Source organism: Pan paniscus, chromosome 1 (assembly GCF_029289425.2).
Source record: "Pan paniscus chromosome 1, NHGRI_mPanPan1-v2.0_pri, whole genome shotgun sequence".
Lineage (NCBI taxonomy): Eukaryota > Metazoa > Chordata > Mammalia > Primates > Hominidae > Pan > Pan paniscus.
In genome coordinates, this window is record NC_073249.2 from 125,186,441 (window position 1) to 125,209,185 (window position 22,745).

A 22,745-nucleotide genomic window follows, 5' to 3' on the forward strand; every position below is an offset into this window, starting at 1 on the left:
GTAAGTTACTGCGGTGGGTTTGGCCATCTTGAGAAGTAAGTGCATTTAGTGGGCTTTGTTTTGTAAATAGCAAAGGCTAAGATTTTGCTTCTGCCTTTACAGGTCAGCTTCAAAAATGTAGTAACTATGTGGTAACTTTCATCATATTTATTTATTTATAAACACTTTATAGTTATACCCCAAAAATGGACTGCTTGAGCAATGAGCTATGAAAGAGAATACCAGAGTCATTAAATTCTTAAGGGTGAAAAGCTTTAACTATATTACTTGGAAGCTTGGGCAATTCTTAAAAATATATATATATATATGTTTTGTTTCTTATTCTTTTACTTATTTTAATATCTGTAAAAATCTTCATAATTTTTCCCACAAAGTAAGCTACAAAGTATATTCTGTCAAATCTAGTTCTGCTACAGCAGATTTTTCCTTGGAATGCAATGCCTGTGACTATTTGCAATGAATTCACTCAAAGAAACTAACATCTTTTAAGCATAAATGAATGAAAAAACTCGCCAATTTAAAGCCTGCCCAAAATTCCTTTAAGAAAGCTAAGAAACATGAGCAATAGAAAACTTACTTGATAAAAACATCTTCCTGTATTTTTAATATTTTATGAAGACTTCCTATCACAAGACTATCTTGTATAATCTTCATTCATCTAAAATTAATGGCTTTTTAATCCTCCCTACTTTCTAACAAAGTATTTCCTGATCGTTTGAAGCAAGGTTCAGTGAGCAACGTGTTTGATATTTCAAAGAAAAATGAAAACTATTGTTTTTTGAAATAGAAATTTACAAATTCAAATAAAAGGAATTTCTTAGAAAATAATTCCTCTGCCCTGAAATAAAAGATACAGAAGCCAAACTAGGGGTTTTCACTTTCATGTGGGTTACTCCAGTGGATCAGAAAAAGTCAGATATGGAAAGAAAAGTAGCCCTCCATTTCCAAGTGTTATTTGCAGTTACTAATAATAATCTATCAACCAATGTTAATCAACTGAGTATAGTCTGACCAAAAAATTAAATAATTTTCCAGATTCTCCCAGTGCTTAAGGCACCAGCAGAGCACATACAAGCCACACTTTGACCTGCTTTTACATTTTCATTTCCCTTAGGTTACTTATGGAACCCCAGAGCCTCCATTGCTGAGATCCTCTTCCCTACCTGCATGAAGTGGCCTGGCAGGAAGGATGTAAAAGAGATTTGGAGTTACAAAGAAAGCAAGAGATAGACATCAATAAACAATTACAAAACATAAACTCATATTATCTAATATTTACTGAGCCAATTTTTTTTCAATGTCCAAGCACCAGATTTCAACAACATCATTGTTGAATTAACTCTTGCAGGATAATGAATGTAAACTGAGGTACTAATGAATGAGTTATATTTCAAACTTTGCACCTTGATTCTGACATGTATATTTTTTATGTATATAGACACTGGCTTGGTTATTTTTTTATTGTTGACTGATGAGAATGAAATTTCCAAAATTATACATGATTCTCTTAGGATTTCTAGTTATCTTACAAGTAAATTAAATATCTTTACTTACTGATTGAAAAATTGTTAGTTGAAAAATATAAAGAATTGCTGTATGTATGTATATGTTTTGACACAGACAATTCTTACTTTTGATTCCCCCCCTTTGCAAAAAAAAAATAATAAGAAGAACAAAAACAGAAAATGTAGAAAAGGTTTCACTATGGCTACTGAAAATAAATCAGTAAATGGTATTCACTGGAATGGAGAAAACTTTTTTTGGATGTTTCTTTTTTTTATTTTAGGTATGCTTTCCAGAAGAGCAATGTCTATGACATTTCCCTAATTATCCAAATGAGTGCTCATACTTTAAGATTCCCGTAGTGAAGAATGAATGCATCAGTATCTCTTAGACTAGGAACATAAAATGTTAATGCTAGAAAGGTGGAAAGGATCTTAGAAACCATCAAGCCAGTTATGTTCATACTATTTTTAGCAGCAGATTTTTTTTTTGCAAATTAAATCTTATATGTGCTAAATAAATATTTTTGAATAAAACAAAATGAAAATTCAAAACATAAAAGAGGTCTTAGGTCAGATAATAAATGATTGGGAGAGGCATTTACTGGGCCTCCACCATGTGTTATCTCCCCACACAATCAACTCCTTGCCTCAGTCAAGATATCTCCTTAGAAATCTTAGGGCTCTCAAGACTTTAGTTGGAAATATGACTGATGTAATTCAGCCTCATTCTTCTACAAATGGGGAGACTAACTGGAAATATTTAAGCCACCAATCAGATTTCCCCCATTTGGTTAATGGCAGAGGCAAGTGTGGAACCAAGTTACATGACTACCTCCCTACTCAACAAAGCTATTTCACCATTGCTTTGCCAGTCATTGGCCCTCTTGGTCCCCGGTGCCCCACTAGGTTCTCACTACCCTGCTCAGATTGTTTCCATGTCCCTGGATTCTTCTTCTTTCCCTCCTACACACCAACACCTTCATCCTTTAAAGTATGTTTTCTCATCTCCCTGGCCTCATAGAATTGGAGAAAATCTATACTCTCAATTATGTCATAACCATTCCCAAAGGTTTTGCATTTATAAAGAAGAAAAAAATCCTCCTTTCTTGGCATTTTAGGCATGTGGCAAAGCAGTGAAAGCGGTTCTTTTGCTTAGGGGATTCTTCCTGCTGCCTCTCAAATAATTCCAAGGGACCTTTACTGCTGCTTCCACATGGAGGGCCAGCAAAACTCTTCCCTTAGATGGAAGGGTTGACAGCTCCCTGGCTCACTAGGTATTGCTGTAAAGTAGTAAACCAGCTCTTCTCATCAATTTTCCCACTCCATGTTCTCACTTTAAACAGTATGAATGGGATGAGTTTGCAATATACCACACGCACACGCACACGCAGGTCTTGAAATCTGAATGTTCATGGAATATGCAGAGGTTAAAAAAACAGATTAACATAAATACGATGGTTTAAGAAAAGCAGATTTACACAAATATGATCATAGTCCTTTTTTAGAATGATAGTTTCAAATGACCTGGAAAAAGAAAACCAGGAAAAATAGGGTTTAAATCATTAAATGGCAATTAAATCAATTTATGGCAGGTACCTCTGAAACAGGACACATTTGATTATCTCAAAAGCTGAAAGGGGTTTTAAAATTTCCAGGATGTTTTTATTAGTAAGTAGTTAAATACAGCTCCTTATTAGGGGAATAAGCTCCCTCTTGTTTTTCTCAGAATCTTGAAACATTCCTTTATCCTTCTTGTTGGCCCTGTTTTCTTTCTTTTTTATTCCCCTTCCAATCTATCCACTGGGCCCATCAGCCTTTGGAGGCATTGGTTTCTGAGCAGAGGAAGCCTCAGCTCTCAGAAGGCTCAGGCTCCCTCTGGCGCGTCTCTTGAATGCAGAGTAACTTCCCCTAGAGGCTGAGCTTCTGAGAAATCCCTCATGCTGTGGGCTTCACACCAGGAAGACCCTGGGAAACAGCAATTAAAAAAGTTGAGGACATTCAGCAGACACCCGCTGTTCTCAAATAGTCAGCCCTACTGCTGTGATGGGAAGAGGCCTCGAAGGAACCTGTGGGCATGTCATTTGTTTTGGTACATTTTCAAAGGTCTAGCTGGCTTCTCCTCATGAATAACTACTTTGATGAGTTAGTCAATTTAAAGTTCTATAAAATGAGTAGAATCCCCTGAAATGAACTGTCAATATCTTCTAAGCTTCTTAACCTCAATTAACCAATGTGTTTTAGTCCTGGATGAAGATATCTGATTTAACTGATTTGTATATGACTGTTTTTCCCCCCAAATTCTGTTTTCCTTCCCTAAACTCTTAGGTAATGCTCATTTCGTGATAGGGCAACTGAACAAATTAAGGAGGGAAGCCAGGTGAGAGAACAGAATGGCAAATCTTGATGGTGACAGAGAATATGATCATTGCTTTCTTATAGAAGAATCCTCACATGAATAAGAGAGTAGATTTATTCTAGCTTGAGTGCCTGAAGCAAACGTAGGGCCAAAGAAGGAAAACTGCAGAGAGAGGAGTTTGGCTCTCATGCCTCCTGCTTTTCTTCAGTGGAGGGGGCTGCCTGTAAAGCAGTGAAATCCCTTTCATGCAGAGGTCGAATGGAAACACAAGGAGAATTTGTAGATGTTCCATTGTGTGGAAAGACATGGGACTAAATATGACTTCTAAGGACCTCCCTAAGTCTAAGTCATTGTGATTTCCAAAGGGCATAAGCAGAGGTGACCAACCTAAATTTATTATTATTATTATTTTCAGACAATCTCACTCTGTCACCTAGGCTGTAGTGCCATGGCACTATCTCGGCTCACTGTAGCCTCGACTTCCCAGGCTCAAGCCATCTTCCCACTTCAGCGGCCCCCCATCTCACCCCACTGAGTAGCTGGGACTATAGGCTACCAGGTCCAGCAATTTTTTGTATTTTTCCTAGAGATGAGGGGGGTCTCATTATGCTGCCCAGGCTGGTCTCAAACTCCTGGGCTCAAGCCATCCACCTGCCCCAGCCTCCCAAAGTGTTGGGATTATAGACCTGAGCCACTGCACCCTAACCTAAATTTGATAATGTTTTTGGTTTTTATTCATTATTATTATTATTATTTTTGCTTTTATAGTTGTTTTTTCTTAAAGCCTGGAGGTTTCCTTCAGTGAAGAATACGCGTTTCTTATTCAGTCCTAAGTATTATTATAAGTAATCGCAAGAAAACAGCTATGCAGTGACATCTTTACTAACACATCCTCCAGAACACAGCTCCTTTTGGCGTGGTCTGTCAACATCTCTCTAATTCCTGTCCTCACATTTTCTTGTCTCCACAACTGAAGCCATTAGCATGCTAAACCACATATCACTCTCTGGGACCAAGCCTATCTTCAGACAGAAAATTTATCAGGGATTTTTCATCACTCAGGTATCTCCACTCTAACTCAAGTAAGTTTTAATAAACAGATTTATTTAGGCTTTATTTCCTCCATTTGTACAACACTTTCAGTAGCTATATCTCTTTTTGTCCTTTTTATGGAATACCCAGAAAATCAGGATAATACAAAAAATCTAGCAATATTCGATCAGTTGATTTTCTTCTGTTCAAAGGATCAGAATTCTCTTACTTTGCCTGTCCCTCCATCTAGACCCTGATAAATGATTGTCGTCCCTTCCACAGGAATATCTGACTATATATTGCAGAGCCTGTACTGCTACCTGTTCCTCTGAGGCACCAATGGCTACTTGTTTCCATGCTGTTTGGATAATGCCCTCTACCTGCCTGGGTGCATCTCTTCTCATCAACTACAGTGGGGCCTGTCTTCTCTATAGCAGTGTTTATGGTTACTGGTGAATGGACATAGATGATCTATCTACATTTATCCAAAGAGGATGCGCATAAAAACCTCTGGGCTAAAAATTGGGGAAAGCTGGTATAAGTCCTATATATGGCATTAACAAAATGGATGACTTGTAAAACATGTTTAAGTTCTTTGAGTATTGGTTTCCAGTTTCCTCATGAGTAAATTTAAATACTCTCTCTTTCTAAGGATAGTTCGTTCAAGAAAAGTGAGACTAAAACAATAGCAGGGATTTTATAAGCAAAAAATCTATTGAAATGCAACGTAGTTTGATTATTTTTCACTTTTACTTGTCAAGCCTCAAGATCCTTCTTTCCTATTACAAAGCCCCTGAAGCCTTAGAACTATCATACACTAGCTTTATATTTATAAAGCACAGCTTTGTAATTAAGTTATAAGCAAATAATCCAGATTTGCAATACAATTGTTAAAACTATAATTTTAATTATCCTATTTAGAGCATTCTTAAATATTTTATGAGTTTTACAATATTAAAAACTGCTCAATACTTCATTTAGTTCTTCCAATTAACACGAAAGGTTCAAAGAGAACTGCATCAGTAATCACTGTGATTATTAATGCTTTGGGTACCAGTAAACTATATGTACCCTCCAGGTCTAAGCACTGAGCTTCACAGTAGTTCAGAAAATGCTACCAAGGTTATAATCATTATGTATGAAAGGGTATTAAAATAATTGATGGTGTAGTGTGGTGGTTAAACTTCACTCTCTGTTGGGAGGCCGAGGTGGGCAGATTGCTTGAGTCCAGGAGTGCGAGGTAGGCCTGACCAACATGGTAAAACCCCATCACCAAAAAAGATACAAAAATTAACTGGGCATGATTGTGTGTGCCTACAGTCTCAGCTACTCAGGAAACTGTGGTGGGAGAATCACTTGAACTCAGGATGCAGTGGTTGCAGTGAGCTGAGATCACCCCACTACACTTCAGCTTGGACAACAGAGCGAGATCCTGTCTCAATTAAAAAAAAAAAAATCTCTGAAATAAGACTCTCTCAGTACAAATCCCAGGTCTGCCTAAAAGGCAGATTTACACAAATCTCCCTACTCGCTGGCTGATACTCCCTGCTTGACTTTGAACAAGTTCCTTCCTGTCTCTGAGTCTGTTTCCTCATCTGTATAATGGGCAGAATACCACCACCTAGTCCATAGGTGTATTATAATATTCGAAAGCAATAGCACATATGAACTGCCAGGTAATGAATAGAACTCCATTAATGATTGCTATTCCTGTTGCATGTTTTATTGACACCTAAATAATTGTTCTTATATGTTAAAATTGGAGCAAGTCTTTTCCAAAAAACTTCTAAATACGTCCTTCCATCCGAGATCTTAGTTGGTTTTATTTTGATTCTCTTTTCAATGCCAGCATGGGTTCTGTAAAAGAGAACACTAGAAACACTCATAAAGCTTCTTCTATTTATCACTGACCCCAACACAGAGGTCTCTATCAAAACCCACAGGACTGTCAAGCACTCATCTTTTCTATTAGGTTTTTTCCTCTTTGAGTTACCTTTTTCATGTCAAAAAGCTGGCTTTTTATAGTTTAGATCATTCAAAGTAACTCTGTAGTAGAGAAGGTCATGACTCTTTTCACTGATTCTTACAATAAGACAATTGGAAGTACAAACAAGTCTGGAGTCTTTAGTTTTATTGAACTGACACTTCAGGGGAAATGCTAAATGAACATTAAACCCTCTTCACCTTTCCCACTTCCCTGGTTCCAGAGAGCAACTGACATGGAGTTCTGTCATGATGAGCTCCACACTAGTTAGCCAAACACTTGGCAAGTGCACGTCAATATTAATGCTGCCAGGTTTAATAATCAGTGTTTGGACTGCTGTTAAAATATTTTAATATTATAATTGGGTGGCCTCTCATCCTTTGTCCAATAGATTAATTTATCCTAGTGACAAGCCTCAATTTTCTGGCATATTTTAGATTTACGTCCAATGTTAGGAGATGCCCAGCTAAAACTGCAGGGCTTATGTCCAGATACATCAATCGCATACTGTTACTCAACTTGAACCTTTAATTATATCATTGAAATTACTCTGCTAAGCTGTTTCTATTTCCATTCTGTGGGTAGTCTGCATTTTAAAAAATAATACTAAAAGACTAACCCAGTAATCTCTAAGATCTTATCTAATTTGAATAATGTATAATTCTAAGTACATCTTTCCATCCTAACTGGATATTCAAGCATAAGAGCTAGAAAGAAGGGATGGGGAGAATGTTAACGAGTCTGACCCCCAAAAATAAAAGGCAGCATTGGAAACATCTATGAATTAATTTTTTTTAAAGGAGTTAGAAGATAAGACATTCAAAAGATATGTCTGGTACCATTTCCTTTATGTAATAGATCAAGGATGATGACTTGGTATCATCATGAGTTTCTTGAGTTTATAATTTTTAGCATCCCCAATATTTGCTCATGATTGTTGTTGGAAGGCCTATCGGCACCTAGAAGTAGTTATCATTAAAGCTTTCAGAAGAAAAAGACCTTTGTGGTGGTTTATGGTATGTGATGAGCTAGAACCTAGGACAAAGTATACAGGAGATTGTGTCTCTTCTGCTGTGAATTCTAAAGACAGAAGACTCCACATACTATGGTAAATCTGTGGAGAAAGAAGTCAACCTGGTTCATGCTTTAGTTACTTTAAGAATTTGCTCCTGGCCCAGCGCGGTGGCTTAGAGCTTTAGTCGCAGCACTTTGGGAGGCTGAGGCAGGCGGATCACCTGAGATCAGGAGTCTGAGACCAGCCTGGCCAACATGGCGAAATCCAACTCTACTAAAATAGCTTCTGTCTGTATAATGAAAAGAACTTTTTAATGGAATATCAGGAGAAGCTAGAAAAATAAAACCATCAAGTTTATTAATGCAGACACTTCTAGTTTACAGAATTTCAAGTCTATATGTGGTAACTTTCTTCCACTGAAATTTATTTATGAAAATAAATTTGTTTGGTGTACATTATTTGGAAGTCTATTGATGTTCTTGCTGAAAAATGATTTCATAAAAAATAATAATGCTCATCTTTATGCTTGATAGAGTCTACTTGATAGGTCAAATAGGAAATATTTACATTTCTAATAGCTGGGCTGGTTGCAGTGGTTCATGCCTGTTATCCCGGCACTTTGGGAGGCCGAGGCGGTTGGATCACATGAGCCTAGGAATTCAAGACCAGGCTGGCCAACATAGTGAAACCCCATCTCTACTGAAAATACAAAAATTAGCCAGACATGGTGACACATGCCTGTAATCCCAGCTACTCAAGAGGCTGAGGCAGGTGAATCGCTTGAACGTGAGAAGCAGAGGTTGCAGTGAGCTGAGATATCGGCTGAGGTGGGAGGATTGCTTGAGCCCAGGAGGCTGCAGTGGCTGTGATCTCACCCCTGCACTCCAGCCTGGGTGACAGAGTGAGGTTTTGTCTATATATAAAAAAAAATAGCTGGATATAAGCTAATTGTTGAAATGAGATATGTGAAAGGCAAATGACAATTCTAGAAAATATACATTAAATACCTAATGAATAGTACAGACAGTTTCTTCACAACAGGTAGAAATCACAAGGGCTGAATAAATTCATGGTTTATAAAGGAGGCATTCCAAGCAGGAAAAATGAAATGAGCGACATAAAAAGACATGAATCAACATGGCATGCTTGCATGACGCACACAGACCGATTTGGTTAAAGGTTTCTGTTGGATGGTACAGAAGATAAATCTAGAAGCATAAATCATAGAAAAACTACAGTAGAACTGGAATACCACCCCTTCACACTTGAGTTCTAAGAAGGTAGAGTGATAAGTGTACAGAAGTTTTTGGGAAAATCAATTTGGCAGACTCTGCCAAAAACTCTAAGTCCTCTAAGAGTCTGCATTTCTTGCAAAATAGTGCTGGTCTAATTATTTTTAACCTACGTCGTCAATGATCTCTTTTCCACTTTATTAATAATTAAGGCTTCAATATATGGGAAACCTCCCTGAAACAGGACTTTGTTTCAGAATATCACACATGAATTACAATTAGAAAATAATATATTAATATTAGTAATTGTCATTTACTGTTAAGAAGATCTTATGTAGAAAGACGAGTCATATGTGATTAAGTAGTTACTAGATGCTTCTAAAGTTGCATTAAAATGTCACAAAATAGAAAAAGCATTGGGAAATAGTACGAGAGCAAAATCAGTTACTAATATGGCACCTGAAGACAAGAAAGGATCTTGTTTTGGACATTGATAAGGAGGGTACACTGAATGAAGCTATACTGCCTATATAAATTGTTTAATATCTCTCTGCTAACTTTAAAGAATGAAAACACAAAGTTAAATTATCAAAAAAGTGTTTTACTTGAAATGCTACAAACCAACACTCTTTTTATCCTATAACAGGAGTCTGTGTTTTATGTTTCCCTTTGGTTTCCTCAGACTCAGATTAGTCCTAAAGAAGGGTGGCAGGTGTACAGCTCAGCTCAGGATCCTGATGGGCGGTGCATTTGCACAGTTGTTGCTCCAGAACAAAACCTGTGTTCCCGGGATGCCAAAAGCAGGCAACTTCGCCAACTACTGGAAAAGGTAGGTGTCCTGTGTCCCCTATGCATATTTTTAGTAAAATCGACCATTCTTTCAAAAGGAAATATGGTAGAGCCGATAATAATGAAGAGGATTTTTTATTTTTGTCCCCCTTCTCAGATAAGCTTTTTTTCCTGATCCTTGAAAGGGTTACCTCAAGCTTCCTGCTATTGTCTTTGTCCTATTTCTATGACTTTTTACTTTTTCTAACCTTGCCACCTTAAGACTGGCTCTCTACCATATATCTTAATCTCTAGTTGATATCTCATTAAGGAAAAAAAAAAAAAGCATCTTATTCTGATGCCAAAAATTCAGCTCCACTCTCAGGATCACACTAGACTCTTGGAGCTCAAACTTTTGAATCCCATAACAACCTTGCAATAAAGTTAAAATAATTGCATGTGATATGCAAGCTATCTGGACAGATAATGAATAATTCCAAGTGTTTATCATCATTCTCTAAGTGATTCCTTTTAACATTAAGCTCTTCAATTTCATTCACTACCATTCTCTCCATAATTTACTTAATATGGATTCATAACAATCAAATGCAGAATGTCTTTGATTTATTCTCTTTTACACATAAATGTGAGCTCATGAAAGGTTATTTATGTTTAGTTGGGAGGGAGGAAAACCAATGAATCGTTCTGTCAAATATTCTCACTCAGACTTTCACTGTGCTGGGCTCTAAATGTAGTAAGACAGCTGGAGTGGCCAGATTATGGAAAGATGACGTGTTTGGATTCTAAATGTCATTAGGAATAATAAGATAAATTAGGTAGTATGTGTTCTAGAGGACATCATGCTTAACAATTGACTCTGTGTGATGTCATTTTCATGATCACCCACACATTTATGGCATTGAGTAGAAACTTTTTAACAAAAAATGAAGAGAAGCTAGAAAAATGAAATCATCGAGTTTTTTAATAGAGACACTCATTATTTACACAATTTCAGGCTGCCATGGTGACTTTCTTCCACTGCTACATAGTGAAAATAAGTTTCCTCTGTATATATTATTTGCAAGTATATTGATGCTCTAAGATTTTAGGATTTTTTCATGTGCTTATACAAAGCTTAGTCTGTTTCTCCTTCCCCTCTGCTTGAAGTTATCATCACCTATTGGCCCTTTCTTCTTAAGCCTCCTTTTATGGCAAGATCCCATCCTTTCGGATCCCTCAATATCTGTCATCCAACAAGAGCATATGTCATTTTCATTCAGAATAATGACTTCAGCTAACATGCATCTAACTATTAGAAACCATGACAAGGCCAGGTGTGCTGGCTCACGCCTGTAATCCCAACACTTTGGGAGGCCAAGGCAGGTGGATCACCTGAGATCAGGAGTTGGCAACACAGCCTGGCCAACATGGCAAAACACCATCTCTACTAAAAATCCAAAATTAACTGGGCATTGTGGTGTGCACCTGTCATACCAGCTACTCAGGAGGCTGAGGCAGGAGAATCTCTTGAACCTGGGAGGCGGAGGTTGTAATGAGCCAAGAACTCACCACTGCACTCCAGCCTGGGTGACAGAGCAAGAATTATGATTATTCTTGAGCTTATTTTCCAAAGTTGATTTTTTTATTTATATAAAAATTCAAATATATATTTTGTTTGTTTACCAGGGAAATTATTTACATTAGTAAAAAGATCTAATCTTTTACATCCAATTTTGCTTTCCTGTTAAATTGTATTTCCCTTCAGATAATCAATGTTCTTCACCAAATCTTCTTTTCTACCCAGAAATATCTTTTTTTCTACATAAACTAAGGTGAGAGATTTTCTTAGACACCATACTTTATCTTCTGTGTTGCTATTTTTCAGTACAGCATTACATACTCACACCTACACATACACTCAAACATTTCTTCAAAAATCAGTTGAAAAAATTAAAATAAAGTATAAATGTCAGAAAGTGGATAATTCCCTTTACAGGTTCAAAGTAAAATGTATTTCATAGCTATGATAAAACTGGGAAGTAGTGAAAGATGAAGAAAGCAAAAATGTATGAAAGCATTATATTGGTTGGTTGAAAATAATAATAGAAATTAATATGACCACTCCATCCATCCAACATGTAATTTGTCTGAATGTTTTCAAGAAATTCTAGAACATAATACCTTTAAAAATTTATTAATACATAAATGACAAAAAACAAAATTTATTCACAAAATTGGAGTCACCACAAGGCAGATGTATTAAACTTACCATATGGTAGTTTTAGAGCAACAGAGGAATCGTAAATTGTGTGCACTCTTTTACAGTGGCCTGAAGGAGGTTAAGTAGCACTGGTTTGCTGCACTGATCCAAAGAAAAGATGTCTGAGATATCACAGTATTTCAGAGTGAGCCAGTCCCTTGCTTATCTCTCTATAGTTTCACATATGTCCAAGGCACCAAAGGCAAACAAGAGCATGACCTTTAAGCACCTCCTTCACTTTTAACCAAAAAGATTGATTTAGTCATATATAAGGGAATATTGTTAATAAAGACAATATTTACAACAATAGTTCCCATTATCAGTATATTTTGTATTATATTTTGTATCTACTTCATTAAATCCTTATAGAAGGGATAGTTATCTTTCTAAGTTTATGTAAAAGAAAACTGGTGGTTTTTAGGTTGAAAACTTTCCATTGTCACTCAATCAGTAAGTTGTGGCTCTAACAGATCCGTTTGCATTTTCTCAATGCTGTACCAGTGTCATACAAAATCCCACTGGTATATCCATACTTTTTTAAGTGATGCTCTGTTTACCATTTAACAGGTATTTATATTATTGAATATTAGAAAAAATATAATTGGTTTCACAGTATTTCAGGTCTTAGTATGCCAAAACTAAAATTGCTCACCTAAAAAATTATTTGTTTGTTAACTATGTAGCTTCCCTGTACAGTTAAAGATGTCTTGTATTATCTAAGTCAATATTTCCTAAAGTGTGATTTTTTTAAATAGGACACTGCCATCATCCTCACCAATGACATAAGTTTAAGAAACATTGTACATGATACTTCACTCTTGAAGATTTCTAATACACAGTTTACTACTAAAGTTTTTGTTAAGTCCTACAGTCAAGAAATTGGTTTATATGTGTTAAATTCAAGGCTATCCAAACGTATTTAATTAATAGACCTTTTTTTTCAAGTGGCCACCTCACTAATTATGAGTGAGAGTGAAAATCAAAGTTAATTTGTGTTTAAGTCCAGAAAAGCCCCAGATATCTTATTTATACAAAGAACCAGAATAAATAAAAATTCCAAATGAATTATCCAGGAAGGGCGACAATGAGCTTGCCAAACTATGCTGAGAGATCCTAATCACAGAAACACCTCTGGAAAGCTGAATCACAGAACAACCGCAGAGATAAGCCAACAAAAAGAGGGAACATAGCAGACAGTTCTCCTTCCCTACTCATGTCGTCATGGGTATTCAGTCTCCTGTGTCATCAGGAAACTGATGCTCTGTAGGCCTCTATAGCCAGTGGGAAACTAAACAATCCTAGTTATAACCAGCAAGAGATGCTTAAGACAACCTGAAGCCAAATCCTGGCCAATTAGACAGCTCTAGCTCTAGCCATTACCCCAAATGTAGCTCCTCTAATTACACATGATTCTGCAATATAGGTCACCATCAAGCCTTAGCAAAAATTATCTCAGTGCATTTTCCTGTAACACAAATGAAGTTGAAAATTAACTTTATAGGGCGAGTCAAAGGCAGAAATAAAGACAGGCTATTTTAACTTTATCCAGAATACCTCATCTTGCCCATCATTTTCTAATTGTATAGACTTGGCCCAGGTACACAGAATTATTACCAGGATATCAGCCATGCTAATGATAGGTGTCCTCACAGACAAATGCCATATTTAAATACATAGACAGTTTTTTTTAATGCAAATGGCTTTTCCTTATACATGTTTAACCACAAATGAAGTTAGAAAATTATGTTGAAAGCATTGCATTTATCCACAATGGCGTTACCATGCTTCCAATGTTGTCTTAGTAATTTTGTGCTAGATTAAATATTTTGAAAATTAAAAATAAAGCTTTCTGAATATTAAACTTTTAGTAAATTAAGAAATACTTACATTCCTGTAATGCTGTTGCCTAACCAGAGACAGGAGGAGGAAGACTCTCCTTAAAATTCTAAATACTTATTATTACTATTACAAACCCAAGATAATTTTACTCAATAAATATTCACTGAACGCTTACTCTGTGCCTGGTTCCGTGTAAGGTCTTGGAAATGGAAGATATGAGTAAGACACAGCTTCTAACCTCATGGAGCTCACAAAGGGAACGCCACTTCCCTGCCCCTACTCCACACCCACATAACACAATTAGTTTTAAGATAAGCCAGACTGTAATGTGTCCTAAAAGGACAGGATCCAAATAGGACAAGATGATGGATCAAGATAGCAGAGGGAACAGAAAATGGTGAAAAAAAGGCAAAGAACTGAGGCAGGCCAAGACAGTATTCATTGCCTTTTTCCAATATTATAGTTCTAAGGAATGTATCAACTATGGAAACTTTACAGCTGGCTGATCCATTTAGCATTGCCACTTTATCTGATGACAAAAATTTGTGTCTGAACAAGTCATCCCTTTGTAAATCACATGTTTTCAATGAAAATAACTTTTTACTGATTATATGTGTGTGCATGTATTTGTATTTGATTTAGAATAAACAGATTGGCTGGACGCAGTGGCTCACACCTGTAATCCCAGCACTTTGGGAGGTCATGGTGGGTGGATTACTTGAGGTGATAGTCATCAATGTGATGAAACTCCGACTCTAATAAAAATACGAAAATTAGCCAGGCGTAGTGGCGTGCACCTGTAATCCCAGCTACTCAGGAGACTGAGACAGGAGAATTGTTTGAACCCAGGAGGCGGAGGTTGTGGTGAGCTGAGATCATGCCACTGCACTCCAGCCTGGGTGACAGAGCGAGACTCCGTCTCACAAAAAACAGCAACAACAACAAAAGCAACAAAAAAGATCAAATTTTATGAAGATCTTTACATTTGCTTTTCTCATTGAAATCTTTCTATGTTGAGCAGTACTTCTCAAACTTTAATAGACATAGGAATCACTTGGGAATCTTGATAAATGTGTATTTTGATTCAGTAGTTCTGGATGAGCATTTCTGAAATTTTGCATTTCTGACAAACTCCTAGGTGATACCAAAATTGTTGCTTTGAGTACTAACAGCATAGAGATCTATCTTATTCTTTATAATGGGTCATTCATATTCTATTTCTCTATTTAACACATCCCCTGTTATTAGATGCTTTCTCTTTGTTTTCAGATTTTTGTTGCTACAAAAATTAGACCAGTCATTTTTTCCTCTCATTTCTGCATGCGTTATAGGTTACCTCTTTTTTACTTCCAAATAGCCCAGGGTTCAGCGAACCTGGGATGGTGCCATTGGCTTAAAATGTGTTTAAGTCCTGTCTACCAAGCACTTGATGCAGTTACCATTTTCCAGGTCCCTCAAACACTATGCTGTCCAATTTAGGGAGTGTTCTAGTACTGCTACCACTTGTCTTAGTCAATTCAGTCTCACCCCTGGGAGTACTTTAGACCCATTAAGAACTTACTGAGCTAGGATGAATGCATTCTAGGCCTCTTCGACACTTCACTACCATCCACAATTGCTAAACATCCTAAATATTTAAGAAGTCAGAATTAGTACTTACAGAAACAACTTATTTTGACATTTAACAGGTTGGGATGTTATTAGCTTACAAAGCCTTAAAATGAAAATTCTATTTTTAAAGCTTATTTTTCTAATGTATTAAGCCCATTTATATTCAGTCAGTTCTAATGCTAGAATGCCCGTTTTTAAATTTCCTGTCTAGGTATAATTTTCTCTTGCTGAATTCTTTAAATGTTTATAATGAAGAATTGTTCTTCTGAAAATGTGTCATATGGGAACCCAGTTATGAATTTGGCACTTCTAGTTTTTATGTTAACGGCATTTTTGCTATTTCTTAGTGATTGCACAAACCTGCAAACAGATAATAATGTACAGACAATATTCTTGTTCAACAGGTTCAGAACATGTCCCAGTCTATTGAAGTCTTAAACTTGAGAACTCAGAGAGATTTCCAATATGTTCTAAAAATGGAAACCCAAATGAAAGGGCTGAAGGCAAAGTTTCGGCAGATTGAAGATGATCGAAAGACACTTATGACCAAGCATTTTCAGGTAGGTTTGACTTCTGCAATCTTGTCAATCCAAATCAGACATGGAATGGGATGGACAGCAGTGGGGCACTCAGCTAGAAATGACTGTGCATTGGCCCATATGTGCAAGGTAAAAGACTCATGGGGGATTTCAGTCATCTCTCCACTGAAACTGACCATTAGCTGGTAGGAAGACATGGAAGTCTTGCTATAGAAAAAGCTTCATTCTTGTAGAGTTTGGTGGAGTTTCTGAAACAAGGGAAATTTCCCCAAGGAAAATTAATAATTAAATTATAAATGTTTCTCTAATGGTTTTATGCCCTGCTAATATGAAGAAAGATGTAGATGATATAAATTATTTAAAGAAATAACTATGCCATTAATATGAGCATGTGGAGAGAGTTGTTTCATAAATTTATCCAAATAAAGTATTTTTCTAGATTTTAAGTGTTGTATTGGCAATTATTTACAAATACTGAAAATGGAGAAAAAAATCATGCTATGTCAACTTTTGTTAACTATATATGAAAGAGTTATGAATTTTAAGAAAAAACTCGGCTGGGCGCGGTGGCTCACGCCTGTAATCCCAGCACTTTGGGAGGCCGAGGTGGGCAGATCACAAGGTCAGGAGATTGAGACCATCCTGGCTAAACAGGTGAAACCCCGTCTCTACTAAAAATACAAAAAAAAACTAGCCGGGTGTGGTGGTGGGCGCTGGTAGTCCCAGCTACTCGGGAGGCTGAGGCAGGAGGATGGCGTGAACCTGGGAGGCAGAGCTTGCAGTGAGCCGAGATAGCGCCACTGCACTCCAGCCTGGGCAACAGAGAGAGACTCCGTCTCAAAAAAAAAAAAAAAAGAAAAGAAAAAACTCTTGGTCTGCTAATGCAATCTGAGCTCCCATTAAAAGTAAACCACTTGCCTTACCTAGGCACAGCACATAGTTCATAAAACACTGTGGTTGCCCACTTAATAGCCTCTGGTTTTCTTGTCAGTTAGGAAGTGAGATTCACTGCTGATGTTGAGGGAGTGGATCTGAACACAAGTCCTTGGGCAAGGAAAGGAGTGCTTCCTACACATAATGGTGGCTGGTGGGGAGCTAGTGAGGAACATGTAACTGAGTCTCTGCATAACACATTTGAATGTGGCAGAAAGTTTCATGGTTTTGTAAGTTTCTTCAGTGGTACTCCAGAGACTGAGTAGAGAGGTATAGAAGAGCATTACACCCTGAACTGGTTTTAAAGTTTTACCCAGAAGGTCACAAAGGAAGAAAAAGAGGGCAAGAAAGTTGAGGGTATTGAAAAGAGAGGGGACTGAAGTGATTAATCATGAGGTTTAAATTGAAGAGAGAAGTAAGCAAAACCAGCAGGTTAAGTAATTAGGACAAATTAGAGCAAGATTTAGAATATACTTAAATTTAAAGATTATTGAAAATGAGAGTGTGAGTGAACTGGATAAATAGGAAACTTATGGATAAATGGTAAACAGAGAAGAATATGAGGATGAAGAGCAAAAGAATTAATTTTAGCCAGTATTTATTGAGCACATACCACATACAAGGTGCGATTGGCCCCTCTGCTGGATGTATTATACGTAATCTGTCTTCTATGAAAGACAACTAACAGGCAGGTGAATTAATGGTGAATAGAGGCATAAACATTACTTATGAGCACAAAGGGAGGAGAAATTAATTTTGATTTTAAAAGACCAGGAGAAGAGTTATGAAAAAGCAGTTTCGTACTAGTGACCCTACTTCCTCCACTATTAAATTATAGGGGGATCAAGAAAACCAAAAGATTTACTATGTCAATTTTCAATTCTCAGGGTTAGAGTGTAGATGGTAAAATAATAATGGGAACCCAATGCTGAGGTCATCGGCAAAGTAGAAAATAGTAAGCTGGCACCTTAGGTGTGGGAAGAGCATTCCCAGAAGGAACTAGTCAGGAGGAGAGGAGCTCAGACTGGTGTAGATGGACAATGCAATGAGAATTCTGCAAAGCCAAAGGACAGCTTGAGAGTGTCAGGGTTGACAGGGCTGGGGAATGCATGATGAAGCATGTGCATCTTTGGGAACTTTTGACAAAAGACAGGAAACTAAGAAACAAAAAGGATACAAAATTGAGATAAACCCCAAAGAAACAATGTGCCTAGTCCTATAAATTGCCTAGCAGCAAATCAGGCAGGCTACTAATAAGAAAACAATTTTCAGGCAGCAGCACCATGTGACATAATGGCTTGGATTTTCCTAGTTCATGTAATCCAAGTATACGCTGAAGTTATATGTCAAAATCCAAATAACAGTAATGGTAATAACAATAATGATTTTTCAGAATATTATACATATTCAAGGTACAGTTCTGAGCACTTTCAGTATATTAACTGTATAATGCTCACAACAATCTTGTAACTCAGGCACGATTTTCATTTCCATTTTAAAGATAAGGAAACTGGAGCACAAAGAGTGTATTGGTCTATTCTCACACTGCTATAAAGATCTGTGCTGAGACTGCGTAATGTGTGAAAGAAAGAGGTTTAATTGACTTACAGTTCTGCATGGCTGGGGAGGCCTCAGGAAACTTACAATCATGGTGGAAGGGGAAGCAGTCACCTTCTTCACAAGGCAGGAGGAGAGAGAGAGAGAGAGAGAGAGCATGAATGCAGAAGTACCACACTTTAAAACCATCAGCTCTCATGAGAACTCACTCAGTATCAGAACAGCATGGGGGAATCCACCCCCATGATACAATCACCTTTCACCTGGTCCCTCCCAGGCATATGGGAATTACAATTTGGGATAAGATTTAGGTGGGGACACAGAGCCAAACCATATCAAAGAGGTTGAGTAATTTATCCAGAGTCATATATCTAATATGCATGAGAACCAAGATTCAAATTCACAAAGTCCAATTCCAGACTTATACCTTCTAATACTAATGCTGTATTGCTTCTCCAAGTAGACTTTAGGTCTCTGAATTACAAATAATAATAATTAGGTGCTCAACATATATTTGTGGAGTTCATTTATTTCTTGAGTCCTACCATGAGTTGGATTTTGTTCTAGGTGCTAGTACTATACTTGAAAAGAGGATATGGAACGTTCCAAAGTAAATTCAATATTGAAGAATACTTTTAAAAAAATCTTCCTACCCTGTCTCTACTAAAAATACAAAAAATTAGCTGCGTGTGGTGGCAGGCGCTTGTAGTCCCAGCCACTCGAGAGGCTGAGGCAGGAGAATGGCGTGAACCCGGGAGGTGGAGCTTGCAATGAGCCGAGATCGCGCCACTGACTGCACTCCAGCCTGGGTGACAGAGCGAGACTCCGTCTCAAAAAAAAAATATATCTTCCTCTGTTACACAATTTCCATTGTATCAAGAATGTTAAGTAGGTTTTGTCTTCTATACTTTTTCAGATAGAAAGCTTATGCCAACTACTATACTTGAGACTGACATTCTTATATGAAGAGATTGATGTTGGCTCTACTCTAGCTAAGAACTTGGATGTAAAAGCAACATAGTAGAAAGTGAGATTCTAGAAGAGATTAGCAAACACAGGTCTATGCTATTCTACTGTAATCTTTTAAGTATTTGATATGAGCATTGGGTGGACTTTCCAATGCTCTCATATAAGTTTTCAGAGTTTCACAATTGATTGCTAATAATTAAATTATGAATTGTTGAAAAGATTAAAAAATATAAATACGTAGTTTTGAATTGAGGGAGAAGAAAAGCTACCAACATTTTGACATTGAATTGCTCTCTTTTAAATATGCCCATAGTAGAATGTAAAACCTTTGATTGTAACAGTTGTTATAATGTGCAGAAAATGATACCCACAGAAATATTTTCATTAAAATCCTAATGAAACAATTGTGTCTTCCTTTAGGGATACCACAGGATACTTTAATAAGTCTATTTCCAAATGAGCTGATAAAATGAGCAAAGCACTGCAATTCTGCCTATGACTGTGATATTTATGAATCTTTCTCATTATTAAGTCTCTCCTTAGCCTCCCACTCAATATGTACATGTGAACAAATTCAAAGATTCTGAACTTACAGAGCAAGTGGAAATTTCCCCACAAGAAACTCAAACCCATAAATCAGGGCAGCAATGGGAGCTCCTGCTATTTTAATGCATTTATAGTAATAACATCTCCTGAATGTAATTTAAAAATGCAATTTTCAGCTCCTTAAATCAGTTAGTGTACAGTATGATTTCTGACAGCATCTATGTATTGTTCTCAAATAATCATAAGAGGGACCGCTCTTTCCACAAATGACATTATTTCCAATAAATTCACAATTGAATCAAACTCCTGAAATAAATAAATAAATATTTATTTATTTTCACTACTATTTTCACTACTATGAAGTTAGAGAGAAAGAAGTAAAGGTGACATGTCTAGAAACCCAAGGTGAAACTGTAGGCATGCTTCAGTCCTGTTACGGCTAGGGGTGAGGGATACTGCTTGACAACATACACTGTGTGTGTGTGTGTGTGTGTGTGTGTTTGATGAAAGTCAATGCTTCAGTTTCAAACAACTCTGTGTAACTGGCTCATCTATTACATAAACTACATACCTTGGTTTCTTAAAGAGTTAATTCACCACATGGGCAAGCAATTCTGCCATACATAATGACCTTTACATTATCTATGGTAAGATAAATGGAGTCGAAGTACAGGTAATAATTCAAAATAGTAAACAGTAACATACATTTATTTGAGCCTTGGGATGCTTCACCTGATTTATAACACTTACTGAACTTACCTTCATAATGAAGTTGTGCTAAAACTGATATTTAAAAGATCAAGGAATATCTGAGCACAAAGGAAAACAAAGTTGGTAGGTGGCCATGATGGAAAAATTCTAAGTGTCAGAGAAAAGCTGATCCAGAGTCCACAATTTTCTGTATGTGCCCCATAACATAGATACTTAGTAGGTGGATGATTAGACTCAACTGAACAATCATAGGGTATTTGACCTATTTTCAATCACTTTATTCAAACTTAATTCATAATTAGAAGATGGATTCTGCTTATATTTCCTAACTAGATAATACACTGTTCACTATATAAAATGTTACCAGAAAATGAAATAGTATATAGTCCTAGTTTCTACCATAGGAAGTTTTTCTAATTATGATAAGGATACATTTGTTATAGAAAAGTAAGCATTAAAGAAAGATTGTTGTATGGAAAAGCTGAAATAAATGGACTTACTAGTAATAATCACATGACCACTTAAATTTTCACAAAATAACTAATTTCAACCAAAAATCAATATGAAATGTTGAAGCTGTTTTAATAATTCCCTTTAAGTATCATAATAAAAAGAACAGAGCAGGATGATCTGTTTTAAATGACTCTCAGGAACAATAGGCTGCTTTTCACAGGAGTTGAAAGAGAAAATGGACGAGCTCCTGCCTTTGATCCCTGTGCTGGAACAGTACAAAACAGACGCTAAGTTAATCACCCAGTTCAAGGAGGAAATAAGGAATCTGTCTGCTGTCCTCACTGGTATTCAGGAGGAAATTGGTGCCTATGACTATGAGGAACTACACCAAAGAGTGCTGAGCTTGGAAACAAGACTTCGTGACTGCATGAAAAAGCTAAGTGAGTATGACAATTTAATTTGTCTAAGTTACGTCTTTATATAGTTTCAAAGAAAATTGTGTTCTTACGTTTTATAAAGAGTCATAAAATATCTGATTGTAAAGAAATCAGAGCCCATTTTCTAAATGTGAAGTGTCCCCTAATGACTTAAGCATGTCTGGGTACTCTGTGCTAGACTAATGGTTTCTTGATTTTTAGAGCACTGTGTTACCATTTGGTGGCTTCAAATAAGTAATCTGGCAAATACAGTCAGCTCTATGGACTACACTAGTGGATATACATTTTATTTTCCAATATGTGATATCAGTCATTGCTTGGCTAGAGGAAAAAGAAACTGTTTTGGTTTTTTGTTTTGTTTTGTTTTTTTTTTTTTTTTTTTTTGGTTAGTGGAGAAATTTAGAGACTAGAGAAAGGGAAGTTACCCTGGGACCAAATGTCAAACAGCAATTATTAAAGCAAATGGAAATAATTCCTCCAATTTACAGAATTGCCGTCAACTGCTCTGATCTACTCAAGAAATGAAAAGGTGGCAACTACTTAAATAGGTACCCACCACTGTGTAAAGAGTCAAGCATGTGACATGCATGGGTCATGGACTCTAGTTCTTACCTCCTAAAATGTGTGGTCCAATCTGGTCTGAGTTACAAACTCTTTCATGATATCCATGAGCTAATTATTTAACTGAAGTCAACATGGGACTAGTCTGCAACTTGAATTTAAAATAAATAAGTGGCTATGAATTGAATAAGGAGGAGTTACAAGTTAATTTAGGATCAGTGTTTTAGATGTTGATATGATGTGATATGACAGGGAGGGCAAGTCAATACCCATAGAAAGTGTTCTCTCAAGATAAATAAATTCTTTTGTGGATCAGGAAAATTGGGAAGAGAAGTAAAGCGCACACACACACACACACACACGATTAATTTCTAGTAAAGAAAACTTCAGTGAATAAACGTAAACATTTAAAATAAAATTTGAGTGGCTTACAAGAA

General features: G+C 36.7%; 1 protein-coding gene across 3 annotated transcripts in view; it reads left to right on the plus strand.

The window, feature by feature from the left end:
• Positions 1-22,745, plus strand: part of OLFM3 (olfactomedin 3) — a 196,053-nt gene that overhangs the window by 151,868 nt on the left and 21,440 nt on the right. For all 3 annotated transcript variants that reach the window (XM_003808492.5, XM_057302832.2, XM_034932162.3), the window contains exons 2-4: positions 9,807-9,953; positions 16,007-16,162; positions 21,531-21,750. In XM_003808492.5, coding sequence (XP_003808540.3) covers positions 9,807-9,953; positions 16,007-16,162; positions 21,531-21,750 — 523 coding nt within the window. The remainder of the gene's footprint in view (positions 1-9,806; positions 9,954-16,006; positions 16,163-21,530; positions 21,751-22,745) is intronic.